Genomic DNA, 14,367 nt, shown 5'->3' with positions numbered 1-14,367 from the left:
GGAAGCATTCCCAGCGGAAGCTGCGACCAGGCAGCAACGCAACCAAAGCCATCCCAAAAAAATGTGATTCCAGCCCCACCCCCGGCGTTAAATTTGAAGCAAGTTCTGCTGAGCTGTGCATGGACCAGAAATGAAAGTCTGGGTGTCAAATAGAATCAGGCCAGGGAGGGTAAGTGAACGTCTGTGGAGGGGGGACTCGCTTACCTCCGAAATCTGCAATGGTGGGGCGCAGTCAACACAAGAATGAAATGGGACCATGTGGGGAGGACGGGCACAGGCAGCAACACACACAGACAACACATTCCACAATGGGAGTGAGAGATGAGAGGGGAGGGGAATGTGGAGGGGGGAAAAACTCGGAGTTAATACAAGTGCAAACCAAGAGAAGTGACTACACAATACAGGAATTAAGAAAATAAACACCCAGGACGTGACAAAAACCAACTGCGCTACGGTGACACGGGGTGAGATGAAACATAACTGGGGGCCATCAACCCTCAGCAGCAGGAGCACTTCACCCCCTCTCTGGACTTTAGCACCTCCAGTCTCTGCCCTTCCTCTCCTATTTCCCCTCCTGCACTCACCCACCTCCTCAGAGGATGCCCAGACCCCGGAGACATCCGTTACCTCTCCCATACAAAGCATCCCCTGGCTGCTCACTGCACTCACAGCTTATCAGAACTGAAAATTATCTCTTCAAGCTCTTTCAAGGGGCCCTTCCAACCTTGGGTGGATGCCAGAGCAGCCCCTTTGAACCAGCATCATTATTGAGGTCGTAAAAATTTACAACCCTATTTACTGTGTGGAGCCTCAAACGCCTTCTCCTCTGCTCCCACAGCCAGCAGGAAACTACCCCGGAGGTGCCTGACCACGTTATGCCTTATAAAGGGCTTTTACAGGGGGAATAAAAGCACATTCCAAAGCACGTGGCTCTCCCAGGGGGCTGTGAGAGGGGGATTCACCTCCCTGGCATACCTGGGTGGACTGTGAGAACGCCTCATCCAGCGCCAGGGCCCGCTGGCAAACCTCCTCCTTGATTTTGGCATACAAAGCCTCAGCCCTGGAGTATTTTTCCTGCACCATCTCCCCTTCCTCGGGGTTGAGGTCCTTGAGCTGGGGCCCGATTTTCAGCAGCTTGTCGATGTGAGGTTTGTGTTCAGCGATGGACTCTCTCAGTTGCTAGGGAATAGAGGGAGAAAAAAACCACATTTGTTTAGAAATCTGCTGCGAGCCGCTGCCTATTTATTCCAAACAGCACTCCAAGAGCAGGGATGGTATCTGGGAGGAACTCACACCCTGGATTTCATGCCCCAGCATCTGCCAAGCACATGGCACTCGGCTCTTCCCAACATGGCTATGGCACGGTGCCTGGCATGGGTCCTTCCCCAGCCTCTGACCCTCCCCACAGCTCCACGGGGGACCCCACTGGGAATTTTTTGCTTTGCAGTCTCTACCCTAAAAGCACAAAGTGTTTTTTTTCCTGCCACGAGCAGGAAGGAGATCCAAAAGCAGCCAGGTTTCCTTGGAAGCAAGATGAATTTTGGTAAGGAGCACTCCAGCATAACAAGGGATTTTCATGTGGTACTCTTGCATTACACAAGCAAACCCCCCAAAAAGAACAGAAAAGGGGGGAAAATGGAGAAAAATTGAGAAGAAAAAGGTGCCCTTGCCCTCTGCTGATGGACAGGAGGTGCAAACTCTGCCTCCCCTTACCCTCATGTCATCCTGCTGCTGCTTGAGCTGCTCGTGGTCGATGGCTGGGGGTGGCAGCTGGGAGATGAGGGCCTGGGTCTCCTCAATCCATGGGTTCAGCTCCTCGTAGGTCTCCCAGAACTGGTTGACCAGGACCTGGGCACGCTCCAAGCGGGCGTAGCGCTCCGAGTTGAGCTGGCTCACAGCCTCATACTGCTGCACCAGGGACTCGGTTTTCTCCTAAAAAAACAGGGAGGAGAGTTATGGGGAGGGATGCAAAAAGGGCCCAGGAAAAGGGCCAGCTCCATGCTGAGAGCTGCAAGAGAAGGAGGTGCCTTTGGTGGCCTTCCACGTTGTAATTCCAATTAAAGCAGCCTCGGGAATCTCCCCCTCCCCATCCCCAAACCTTGCAATAAAAACAGGCAATAAAGGAGAGTCATAAATGTAAAGAGATTTCTGCTAACACTGGCGGGAATTACTGAAGATGGGGTAATTTTAAACCCCTTCAGCCCGTGCAAGGGCTGGGGATTCACCTCTCTGCCCTCTCAGTTGCAGTAAATAGCAGAGGGGCTCACCTGGAGAAGAGCTTTTTGTTCCTCACCACAGGTGCCAAAGATCTCGTTGCGCTGGCTGAACAGCTCATCCATGGAGTCTTTGTGCCGGATGATGTCGATGGAAAACGCCTGTAGGAAGGGAAAGGGGAGAGCTCAGAGCTGAGCCCAGCCTCCCCCCAGCCCATCCACAGCATCCTCCTGCCAAAGAGACCCTGCAAAACTCAGCACAAGCATCCTGTGGCAAACTGAAAATCTGGCTGGGAATGCAGATTCCTGCCTGTTTTCCTCATCTACACCAACCTCTCTCTTTCAAAGACCCAAAAACAGCTCTTAAAATTAGGTATAATCCACACCCAAGGTCCTCAGCGGAGGAAAAGCTCCATCATCCATTTGTTAGTGAATGTTATCCCACAAAATGATGCTCTCCAGAGCTGCATCCACCAATAACTTTGCCATTCCCAAGGTCCACCAGATGAACAGCGGGAAGCTGAGCTCAATTTAACTTAATGCTCGATGGTTCAATCCTCCCTCTCTTATAACACTGTCTCATTTTCCTCTTTTTTCCTTTAATTTTAAATCCAATAAGCCTGCGTGCTGCTCTGATTGCCCAGGCAGAGGGAAGAAAAGGGCCGTTTATTTCAAGTGCACGTTCTTTCAGGCATGAGCTCATCTCAAAGATACACAGAAAAAAAAAACCACCCAACCCCTCCAGCACCTCTTTGTTCCACGTCTGGCTGCCGGGAGGGAACTGTGGAGTCCCTCACTGCAGGGAACAATGAGCAAAAAGCAAGTGGAAAGCACCCTCATTAATCAATATACACATTTCTCTAAACCCTTCCTGCTGCCAGCTCCGGTGAGACCCTGGCAGAGCTTGCTCTGGTGGCCACAAGGAAAGGGAGCAGTTCTCCCAAGGGAGACCAAAGCAAAGCACCCATCAAGCCCTAAATGGCTCCTGTGAACAGCCAGGAAGCTTTTTCCTTGGGAAGCCCAGCACTTGGATGATTTACAGCAATTTTTTTCCTTTGTTTGTTTTTCCTTTCGCATCTCGAGGACAAGCCTTGCATCCCTCCTGCTGCTCTGAGCTCAGCACTGCACACCCCAGGGCAAAGCTGCTCCCCCAAAATGCATCCCATGACCCGAACTGGAGCATCCCTCCGTGCTGCCCACCCCCAGAACGCAGCAGGGAGTGCACACAGACCTTCTGCACCTGCAGCTGAGCCGTTGTCTGGTCCTGCTCCAGGCGGATGGGGCCCAGAGCCATCAGCTTCCTCTTGGTCTCAGCCACCCAGGCCAGCTCTGCATCAGCTGCCTGCTCGTACTGGCACAGGGGAGAGGAGGGGCACTGGTCAGTGCTGGGCAGCAGGGCTGGAGCTCATGGGGAGCTGGGGACAGTGGGAATGACAGAGGGACCCGGCAGGGACAAACACCTCACTCCGGGGTGTGGAGAGAGGGACACGGGGGTGGGGCTCAGGTTTCTGACTCCATGCTGCTCTCGTGGCTCCTGCAGCTGATTTTGGGGCAAGTTGGAGCAGTCACCTCCCCCCAGACCCTCCCTGCCTGCGGGGAAAGGGACATTTCTACAAACAGGAGCATTTCCTTTGCTCCCCCATGGAGTGAGGTCAGGTACTCCCAGCACTCCACAGCCTCCAGTTCATGCAGGACAAGCCTTTTTGGGGAGGATTGTTGGCCTGGAACAAATCCCTGTGCTCTTCCAGCAGGGAATGATGTTTTCCCAGCTCTGACAGTCACCCCTGCCCAGTTTCACACCATCTACACCACCCCTGCAGGCAGAAGTGACAGGCAGGATAACACAGCTGCTCCAGAGTTATCCCATCCCAAACCCACGCACCAGGACTGTCAGCCACCATCCCTGCTGCCCCTGGGGGTCCATTCCTTGGCATTCCTGATGGAATCCACCCACACTGCTGCTGGGGTCCATTCCTTGGCATTCCTGATGGGATTTGCCCTTTGCCTGTGCTTGCCATCCCTCCCACTGCCAGGGCCCCGTGGGACAGGCAGTGCCTGGCTGCTCGCTGCTGCTCTCCCAGGCAAACCCTGCAGGGGTTTTTCACTCACCTGCTGGGACCTCTGGATAGCAGCATCGATCTCCTCCACCCTGTGCTTGATGGTGTCACTGACCAGCTTGTAGCGCTCGTTGGTGTCCGACACCAGCTTGTCCAGCCCCTCCCGGGCTCTCCAGGGAACCAGCTCCAGCAGAGCCCTGCTCACCTCGTTCACCGTGTCCAGGACGAGCCTGTGCTCCATCACCTCCTTCTTCAGCTCCTGTGGAAGGCACATGGATGGTGTGTGTCCTTCCCAGCTCCTCGCAGCCTCCCAAAGCAGAGAATGCACCATCCCCACCCGGGCTCTGCTCTCCCACCTTTTGCCGCTGCTGGAACTGGGGGATCTGCTCTCCAGCAGGGGACTGTGCCCCGCTGGAAGCCAGCTCCTCCTCCACCTTGCTCATCCACCCAGTGAGCTCCTCGTGGGTGGACTGGAACTTGGTGGCCAGCTGCCTGGCCTGCTCCAGTGTGCGCAGGGCCTTGGAGCTGGCGGCGGTGATGTCGGAGTAGCGCGTCTTGATCCCATCCAGCTTCTCCTGGATCAGCAGCACCTCCTCCCCTGCGGGACAGCAGCAAGGGGAGAGTGATGCTGGGCTCTGGGGGCTGAAGGAGCCACCCCAGGAGGCTTCAGGAGCCACTTTCTCTGTCCTTCATTCTTTTAAACAGCAAATTCCAGCCTGGCTGTTCTTTGTATTAACGCAGCTTCAGCCTGTTTGTACTAAGAGTTGACATCTTCCACCAGCTTAACATCCACCTCATCCCTGGCATGGGATGGGATGGGATGGGATGGGATGGGATGGGATGGGATGGGATGGGATGGTATGGCATGGCATGGCATGGCATGGCATGGGAGCGTGCTGCAAAGCCTGGTTTTGCCACAAGCCCCAAACCACCCCAACTCAGTTCTCAGCAACGTCTCACAGCTCCAAGAAAAAAGGGTCAGTTCACCCCTCGCTGCTGTTTCCAAGAGGACACAGAGCTGCCTGCCAAATCCTTTGTAATCACTCTTCCTGCTCCACAGCTCCCACAAGGACTCAGGGCTGGACATCTGCTCTGAGCAGACCACATCTGAAGGAAACGCAGCGCCCCGACCTCTCTTCCCACTCATAAACATAAACTCACACCCACGTGGCAACAGCCACAACTGCTCAGTCTGGGAAAGCAGCATTAGGAGAGGGCTGGGGGTATTTTTAACCTCTTTTCCATGTGATTTAGCAGCTGGCTGCAGTGACAAAAGCCTCCCTCAGCACTGAGCATCCCCACAGCAGCAGTGGGAATCATCTACTCCCCAAGCTGTGAGGTTGGGATTTTGGGACCAAGCAAATCCGAAGCTGGAGTGTTTGTGGCTTAGCATCCAAGCCTGGATGCAAACCAGCTACTCTGGGAGTTTCCAGAAGGAAATGAAGACCTGAGGGAGAAAAGCCTCCACCCAACAGAGCATGGACTTCCCAAGGAAAAGCATGTGGAGGATGGATTCCCAGGCCCCCCACATTTCCCAGAGTGTGCCGAGATCTCCTCCGTCTTACCTGTGGTTTGCTTCAGGAGAGCTTGTCCATTTCTAATGGCTTGGTCCACATTCTTCTTCCTGTTCACAATTTCCTCATTCAGAGCCTGAAGAAAAAGGCAAATCTGGGTTATCCTGCTGCCAGTGTCCTGCCAGTGTCCTGCCAGCCAGAGATGCTGTGGGGAACACGAACTTCCCTACTGAGCACAGGCAGGCTGGACAACCCATCTGAAAACTGTCCAGTCACCCTGCTATGGGAATTACTGGGATTTTTGGGACTCAAAGGCCCAAATCTCAGAGCAAACCCACCCCAACCCATTGGATCTGTGTCACCAAAGGACTCGCCCTTGTGTTAGACAGAACCTCACTCTTGAGAAGAGCCTGCACAGCCCCAGGGAGCGGATGCAGAAGCTTCCTCAGTGGCCAGCCCAGCTCCAAAAACCCACCAGGCTTTTCCAGCTCTCAGTTTTGGAAACAGCAGCCAGCTTTCTGAAGGCACAGGGTGGCCAAGCTGGCTCAGACACTGTTCACAAATCAAAATAACTATTTGAAGTTCCCCCGCCTTGAGAAACCCATCTTTTGGGGGTGGGGGGCCCACAACTGTTGTTTATAACACATGAAATCTCTTTACACCCCTCTCCAAGCCTCAGACAGACCCAGCAGCAGAACGAGCTTCGCAAAATTAAAATCAGGCCAGAAACATAAACAAAACCAGACAAAATGCAACAAAACAAACAGCATGGAAGGAAATTAAAAAAAAATATAAAAGGGGGAAATACCAGCTGGTCGGCATGCTGCTTCTGCAGGACGTCCCGTTTGTAATCCTTTATGGACACTGAGCCCAGCTTGTCCTCCACCTCAGCCAGCCAGTTGAGCACTTCCACCTCCTCCTCCCCAAAAATCCTGGCGTTGGCCAGAGCCTGGTGCAGCAGGGCTGCCTTGCGGCCGCACCGCTCGCGGGCCTCGCCGTAGCGGCCCTGCAGAGCCTCTAACTTCTCTGCCAGCAGCCTCTGCTCAGCAGCACAGCTCAGGGAGGACAGGCACTGCCCGACCCCCAGCGCCCGCGACACGTCGGCGGAGTGGCTCTCGATCTCTTCCTCGAGAGCCTGAATGGTGGAGGGGAGAATGGACAACAGAAAGGGGGGAAAAAAAAATGAGTGGAGAATGAGGGGAATGAAATAAACGCAACGTAAAAGGGGGAATGCAGCAATGAACGCAACTGAAAAACGGAGGAGATGTAAAAGCCACCCCTGAATGGGTAAACTGGGTAGAAATTAAAAAGAAACACATGAGTGGGAATGGTTTTTTCTAGCCAAATCTGCTGGGAGGTGCAAGGACACCAGTTTAATGTTTACCCACGCTGGTGGGTCAGGGCTTGCAGCCTTCTCTGTACATAAAACAGCCTGGATAACTCCTCCAGTTCTTGTTTGTGCCAAAAACCTCTCTGGTTGTGGTGGAAACAACCACTGGAGCAGGACCTGACTCCAACCAGCTCCTGCACAGGTCCTACCTTGTGGCGGCTGATCTGCTGCTGGATTTTGGCAGTCTGCGTGCCAATGGGCTCAGAGTTGGCCAGCTTCTTCTCTGTCACCGACAGCCAGTCGGACACGGGCTCCGTGGTTTCGTGGAACTGCTTTGCCAGCACCAAGATATCCTCCAGCTGCTTCTGCCTACAAAAAGCAGTCATAAAATTAGAAGGAAATAATTGTTCGAGGCCAGGTTGGATGCGGCCCTGAGCGACCTGATCTGGTCAGGAGGAAGGTGTCCCTGCTCGCAGCAGGGGGTTGGAACAAGATGGTTTTTCATGTCCACTCCAACCCAAACCAGTCTGAGATTCTTTGAGTCAGTGAAAACACTAAAGAGCAGCTCCCAGTTGGAGCCAGGCATGGGAAGCAGCTTCAGGTATTTGGAAGAAGCAGCTCTGCTCAGAGCAAGGTGAGACACCATTGTCAGGCAAGCTACAATGACAAAGATAAAAATCAATGTGGAGGAACTGCAAAATAAGCTTTTCCTGCAGCTGTGCCTTTAGTTTATTGCCCTGTGAAGGTAGCAGAAGGGCTTCCCCATTGTGCAGCTTTTCATGAAACAGTTTGAGATGAAAAAGACCTTAAAGATCATTTAGCTCCATTTGTTCCATCCCTCAGCTTGTGGCCAGGCTCTTGGTCTTTCAGAGTTTCTGGTTAAAGACAATCCTGGATGGACAGTCCTGGATGGATAGTCCAGCTTGTTGGCAACGATTGAAAACATGGAGAAAGGTCCAATCTGGCCTCAGAAGTGACTTCATAACCTCAAACATCAGCTTAGGTAGAAATAAGTAACTCATCAACAAGATTCTGGCAGCGTAAAGGTGTCAACAGGATGTTGCTAAACGTTAAAGCTTACAGGAATAAAAATAACATCCCTCCCCTGCAGGGAAACCATTTCATCTCAGCTCTTCCCTGCCATTGTACAGCACTGCTATCAGCCCCAGCTCCCAGCCAGCTTTGACTCCTCGTGTTTTCCAGCTGTTTCCAGGATGTGTCTGCACCGAAATCCCCGCCAGCTTCCCCAGCGCTGTCACCCCAGGCTCGGGGGCACCGTGACCCGTGGCACGACCCAGTGCCCTCACCTGGCAGCTGCCCTGCCCAGCAGCCCTGCCCAGCGCCGTGCCAGGCTCTCCAGCTGCCCCACGATCTTGTCGCGGTCGGCGGGCTCGGCCGCCTGCGCGATCCGCTCGCCCTCGGCCTGGATCATCTCCACCGTGGCTTTGCGATCGTCCAGGAGGCGCTGGAGCAGCTTGGGGGAGGCAAAGGAAGGGGGCAAGTTAGCAGATTGGGGCAGCAGAACCAAATCCAGCCCTGGGAGGGGTCAGATCTCTAATTGTGGCTCAGAACTGCTGCCAGTACTGGGCTGAGAGCAGGCCCAGCCCAGGGGCACGGCTCCGCCTTCAAAGCCAGTCCAAAAAATTACAGAGTTATATTATATTACATTATAATAATCACATGCTTTGATTTGGGCAGCCCTGAAGTGGTCAAGCAGCTGGACAGGGTGATCATTGTAGGGTCCATCCAACTGAACTATTCCATTCCATTCCATTCCATTTTCCTTTCCCTTCTCACTTTCCCCTTTTCTTTCCCCTCCCTCTCTTACACTACTCAAGATCCAAACCACCTCTGTGCCAGAAGAGTTTTCCGAGTCTTTCCCACCAACCCCCTCCAACTTATCAAGTTTTTAACTTCCACTTGAAGCACATTTCCTCTTCCAACCTCCACACGTCAGACCAAGCCTGGGTAAGAATTCATTTCTAAAATATTTCCCCATGACCACACTTGACCTCCCCTCCTCCCACTCCAAGGGCAGGCGCCGACCCCGGCTGTTATCTCAGCAAACACTGGCACACCTTGGGCCTGCTCTCACACTTTGTAACGTTCCCTTTGTCCAAACACCCAAACCAGGCCCTGCACCACCACCAGCTCGCTCCTGACACAGCAGAATTATCAGCACAAAGCAAAACTCAGGGCTGGAAAAACACGGCCAACCAGCAAAACCAACTTCAAGAGGCAGCGGGACAACGAGGGGACGCGGTGATTTAGGAGATCATTGAGTGTGGGCAAACTGTTCATGACATTGGCATGTGAGGAACTGAGATCCATCAGGAAAGAAGCATGGATATCCCAGCTGCACCCCCAAAATATTGGCTGGTTGTCCTGAGTTCCCTCCCATAGAACCACCCAGTGCTCACTCACCTTCTGCTCTTGGATCTGGGCTTTCACCACCTTGTACTCGGCAGAGGGAGGTTTCTGGTTGGAGATGAGCTCCTCAGTGTCTGCCAGCCAGCTCAGCAGTGGCTCCAGGGCATCCTGGAACTTCCCGCAGTGCAACAGGGCCTCCTGCAGCTGGGCCACTCGCTGGGCCACCTGTACCCCAAAACCAACCCCACTGCAGTGTCAGGCACTGGCACCGGAGCCTCAGCTCCCTGCCCCTGACCCCCTCCTTCCCCCAGACCCAGAAAAACCAGGCACAGCCCCTCCCCATGCTCCCACCTTCTTGTTGAGGGTGTTCCAGCGGGTGTTGATTTCTTCCATGTCATGCTCCAGCCCTTGCACATCACAGTTTTTCCCGGCGCTTTGGATGAGTCCCTGACCAACGCCATTGACCTGCTGCAGCTTCAGCTGGAGGGGATCCACTTGCTCCTTCTGGAATTGCTGTGGGGTGGAAGAGTGGGAGAGAAAAGGTGATTTATAAGCTGTGAGCTGCTCTTCCAGCTGCTCAGTCTTTCCATGGATACAGCAGGCTTTCCTCTCTAGGGAAGATGCAGTAGCCACTTGCACTGATTTTATTGGAATTGTGCAAGTTTGTCTAAACTCCTCCCTTGCCTTGACCTAGTGACACAGATGTCACAGGAATCTGCTGGTTTGGAGCACAACTCAGGGTCTATCCCCACCCACCTCTGGTTTTAAATGGGTAAATCCCATTTTTCCTGGGAAAACCACTGGAGCGAGGTAAAAAAAAGAGAAAACTGAGGAAGAAATGAGAGCATCGGCTCCGACTCGCCATCAGATTGGGAAATAATGCTCCTGGGGAAAAACCCCAAGCAATTCTCACAGTGAAGCTATTGAGAACAGAGACCTGACATCATATGAGTTTTGTTAACCACGAAATTACAGGCAGCGAGGAGCTCGCTGTATTTCGAAAGACAAAGGCAATAGGCAATTAATGTGCGAGTCGTTTACCACGGATTTGGCACGGTCCTGCCTGGGAATCCTGTGGGGAAAAGCTTTCTAAACCAAAAAAGATTTGATAGGGAAGGGGGAGGAGAGCGAATGAAGCTCCCCATTGTCAGGAGAGGCAGCAGGGAGAATCCTGTTTCTCCGGAGGAGATAAATGCTCTTTATCAGAGCTGGGGATCTGCTGGAACCACGCGCCCGTCCCTCTGCAGTCCTTCCCCACCCGTCCCAAGGGATGAGCCTGCCCTGTTCCCCACAGCAAACACCCCAAAAACAGGGAGCAGATTCCTGGCTCACTCTGCTGGCCTGGCCCAGGAGCCCATGCAGAGCACGGGTCACCCCGCAGCCGGCGCTGGGCACAGCACAGCCCTTGGCCCTGTCACGTTTTCCCATTGGGAAGCAGAGGGGATGGCAAGCAGCCACCTGCTCCCTGTGCCCAAGAATGCACGGGCACTGCCCGCACTGAAAAATTCCCACTTGGATGCAAGATCTCCCCCAGCAGAGCAGCAGCTCGTGGAGGACACGGCTCGCTGCGCCCGGCAACCGCTTTGCTCCGGGGGAACACGAAGAAAAACCCCCTAAAAACACCAAAATCCCCCAAAACACACAGGCACAGCCCCCAGCCTGAGCAAGAGGCACTGCTTTGACTTTCCCTGCCTCGTTTCCAAAGGGAAAAAAAGCTACTTTTTCCCAGCAGGGCTCAGCAAGCGGAGGGCAGGGAGGTCCCTCCAGGACATGAGCGAAGGGAGAGCTGGCAGACATTGTCCAGAGCTGTTTGCTCATGGAGAATTCTGCCACGGTTATAAGAAATAAATGGGGACTTGGAATCACCAACTCCTGGGCTGTTCTCCTGTTACTGTTTATATATGGAGCTGCTGGGTACAAGAGCCAAACCCACAAAAGGATCAGGCTGATAAGCCTGGCATGCCAGGCTGGTCCGAGCTCTCCATGTACTGCAAAACAAACTCCAAAGGAGCCAGGCAGGGAGGGAGCCCTGTGGAAAAGGCTGGGTGATCCAACCAGGGCTACCTGCAACACAGGTATCAGCCAGCCTGAGAGCCCAAAGCTCCCTGAGGAGCCTGACAAAAATAAATCCCAGCAACAGCCCGAGGGTGAGCGTGTCCAACACACTTGTTTTCCTTTGCTCATAAAAGATTCCAGTGATTTAGCTCATTAACCTCACTGTGACTCAGCTTGGAACAAATATTTAACGACTCCACTTTGCCGTGGAGCAAGGTGTCCTGCCCCGGGGAACAGCTGGACAGACATTTTGGGAGAGCAGAAGGACATCTGCCCCACCACACCTCCTCCTCCTCACTCCCAGAAAGGCTTCCCAAAGCAGCCCCTTGCTTTCTGCTTCCCTCATCTCCCTTAACCCCTCTGCTGCTGGATGTGCAATTCCAGCAAGCAGCTCCAGCAACGTTTGGAGCAAGGGGAAGGTTTGTGGGTTAACAATCAGAGGTGCTGAACCTAAAATAAGGATTCCCCCACTGAATTTCAAACAACAGAAACAACTATGGCAAGGACCCAATGGTTTTTCCCTCACCCAGGTCCCCTCTGGGTGTCCCAGCCCGTGCTCACGTGGACCCCCATGTGAACCACCTCTCCAGGCCCCTCCACGTGCGGATCTCCAAGGGGTGGTACAGCCCAAAGGATGAGTAATTGCCACCAAATCGGGATTTTTGGTGCTGACTAACTTCTGATGTCTCCTTAGTGATATTTCTCCTAATCCAGATGGCAGGAAATCAGCGCTCGGCTGTGGGAACTCCAGCACCGAGGTCTCTCCAGGCAAGAGCCACGAGCAACACAAATCCCCAAAGACCAGAGAGAATCTGAGCCCCTTCCCGAGCACCTCCTGAGCCTCAGCACCTCAATGCTCCCAGAAAAAACTACAGGCAGCGATGACTGCACGGGGCAGGAATTGCTTGCACTTAATTCATTTTACAGGTTTCTCTCTCCTGATATATTTTCTGCTTCAAAGATGGGAACTCCCTGCCAGGAGCCAGCGAGAAGGTTTTTCTAAAGTCCATGATTTCCATCTGAGTGACCATAATGTACTTTAATAAGCCAAAAAAGTGCAAGTCAACATTTCAGGTCATCGAGCAGCGAGAATCTTTTACCTCCCTTACTTATCACACAATTCCCCCCAACCCCCCCCCCAAAAAAAAACTTTTTTGCCTGCCAAATTCCAGCCGATCTCAGGAGGGAGAAGGCTGTTTGGAAGCCCAGATCGTGCGTTACTGAGTGGGCTCCCACCTCCCACCCATCCCTGGAGTGCAAAATAAAGCGATTTCTGCGCCTGGAGCCGCGGCTGCGGGAGCCTGAGCGACAAATACCTCGTTATCTGGAACGAATCCATCTGGGAGAGCAGGGGGCCCTTCTGCCATGGCAGCGGCGCCGAGGGGTCCCTCCGTGCCCGACGTGCCCTGTCCCTCGCTGGGACAGGGGGAAAGGGCACCCCCACAGCTGCGGGGTCGGAGGGGGCCCCTCAGCGCAGCCCTGGGCAGGGTTTGTGCCCTGGCTGCTGTGGCAAAGGGTGTCCCCAGCAGCTCTGGGGTGGTGGCACCTTCTGGGAGGGGTGAGAAGGCACCAGGGGGACCCTCCCATGCTGCCAGCCCTGCTGCAGGTAAGCTCGAAACGGGGTCATCCTCCAAAGGCACCGCTGCAGCGGGCAGGTGCTCCAGGATGGGCGGCACAGCCGTGATGGCAAAGTCATCTGTATCCCCCAAGGACACCACCAATGGCACGGGGTCACCACTGAGGTCCCTGGCACCCGAGGCGAGCGGCTCGGCTGCTGGTGGTGGCACAGTGGCAACAGGCACGTCAGCAAAGGGTGGTGGGGCTTCCAGAAGCTCCTCCACCATCAAGGGCATGGCAGTGGTGGTGGCTCCTGGAGGTTCCTCAGCATCCATGGTAGGATCCCCGGCGGCTGGTGGCATCCCCTGAGCCTGGGGCTCCAGGACAGCCACATCTCCCGCTGAAAGTGGGTGGGTTGGAGCAGAAAGCTCCCCAAAATCCCATGGGATGGCAGGCCCTGCAATGGACAATGTGCCAGGAAGCTCTTCAGGGACAGCTGGGCTGGCAGGACATGGGACCTCCCAGCTGGGAGCAAACAATAAGTCCACATCTCCTGGCTGCAGGATGGCTGCTGGTGTCCCCCCACGTGTGACAGCCACCTCCACTAGGCACCCCTCCGTGTGGGCTGCCCCTTCCAGAGACAGGGCATGGCCCAGGGAAACCATTTCCCATGGGAGGTCCTCAGCAGGCACCGGGAATGTTGTCGGAGCCTCGGAGCCTGGCTCTGATGCAGAGCCAGCATGGAAAGGCAGCAGAGAACCACAGCAAACATCCCCACTCCCTGCTGGATGAGTCCAGCCCTCAGCTCCACTCCCTGATCCCAAATCTGTGGCTTCATCCTCAGACACCAGTTCTGGGACATCCCACTTGGCGACCTCAGTCCTTCCAGGCAGAAGGTGATGGGTCCTGAACGGATCCCTGCCCTCAGTGCCAGCCTGGCTGTGCCATGGGGGGGACCCCAGCTCCTCCATCACTGGGGCTGGGGGCTGGCAGGGGGACACTCGGCCAGGACAGGTCCCCTGGGGAAGCAAGTCTTGGTTATCTTCACCCCACCCCACCGGAGCACTGGGGTACCCCTCTCCCCCCAGTCCAGCAGCTGGATGTGCCCCTCTGGCAGGACATGGCACTCCGCCAGCCACAAACTCGGGGTCCACGAGTGGGTCAGGGTCAACCTCCCCCACTGGGGGGGAGCACTCCAGGAGGGACCCCAGCCCTGCCATGGCCACGGGGCTGGGGGAGGCCCCTCCGTCCGAGTCCGTCGGGGTGACAGC

General features: G+C 54.7%; 1 protein-coding gene across 22 annotated transcripts in view; it reads right to left on the bottom strand.

The window, feature by feature from the left end:
• The window catches only part of MACF1 (microtubule actin crosslinking factor 1), a 138,369-nt gene that overhangs the window by 24,144 nt on the left and 99,858 nt on the right, over positions 1 to 14,367 (bottom strand). For 16 of the 22 annotated variants that reach the window (XM_039733486.1, XM_039733479.1, XM_039733488.1 and 13 more), the window contains 13 exons: positions 9,836 to 9,997; positions 9,539 to 9,709; positions 8,422 to 8,588; positions 7,324 to 7,483; positions 6,593 to 6,919; positions 5,836 to 5,920; positions 4,627 to 4,868; positions 4,323 to 4,529; positions 3,445 to 3,564; positions 2,268 to 2,375; positions 1,714 to 1,932; positions 976 to 1,179; positions 205 to 213 (listed from right to left, as the gene is read on the bottom strand). In XM_039733486.1, coding sequence (XP_039589420.1) covers positions 205 to 213; positions 976 to 1,179; positions 1,714 to 1,932; positions 2,268 to 2,375; positions 3,445 to 3,564; positions 4,323 to 4,529; positions 4,627 to 4,868; positions 5,836 to 5,920; positions 6,593 to 6,919; positions 7,324 to 7,483; positions 8,422 to 8,588; positions 9,539 to 9,709; positions 9,836 to 9,997 — 2,181 coding nt within the window. The remainder of the gene's footprint in view (positions 1 to 204; positions 214 to 975; positions 1,180 to 1,713; positions 1,933 to 2,267; positions 2,376 to 3,444; positions 3,565 to 4,322; positions 4,530 to 4,626; positions 4,869 to 5,835; positions 5,921 to 6,592; positions 6,920 to 7,323; positions 7,484 to 8,421; positions 8,589 to 9,538; positions 9,710 to 9,835; positions 9,998 to 14,367) is intronic. The other 6 variants (XM_039733482.1, XM_039733485.1, XM_039733487.1 and 3 more) reach the window with 3 other exon arrangements.

The sequence above is a fragment of the Passer montanus genome, unplaced genomic scaffold (assembly GCF_014805655.1).
Source record: "Passer montanus isolate IOZ18808 unplaced genomic scaffold, ASM1480565v1 scaffold89, whole genome shotgun sequence".
Classification (NCBI taxonomy): Eukaryota; Metazoa; Chordata; class Aves; order Passeriformes; family Passeridae; genus Passer; species Passer montanus.
The sequence above is the reverse complement of the archived record's forward strand: the minus strand, read 5'-3'. Positions and strand labels throughout refer to the sequence as shown.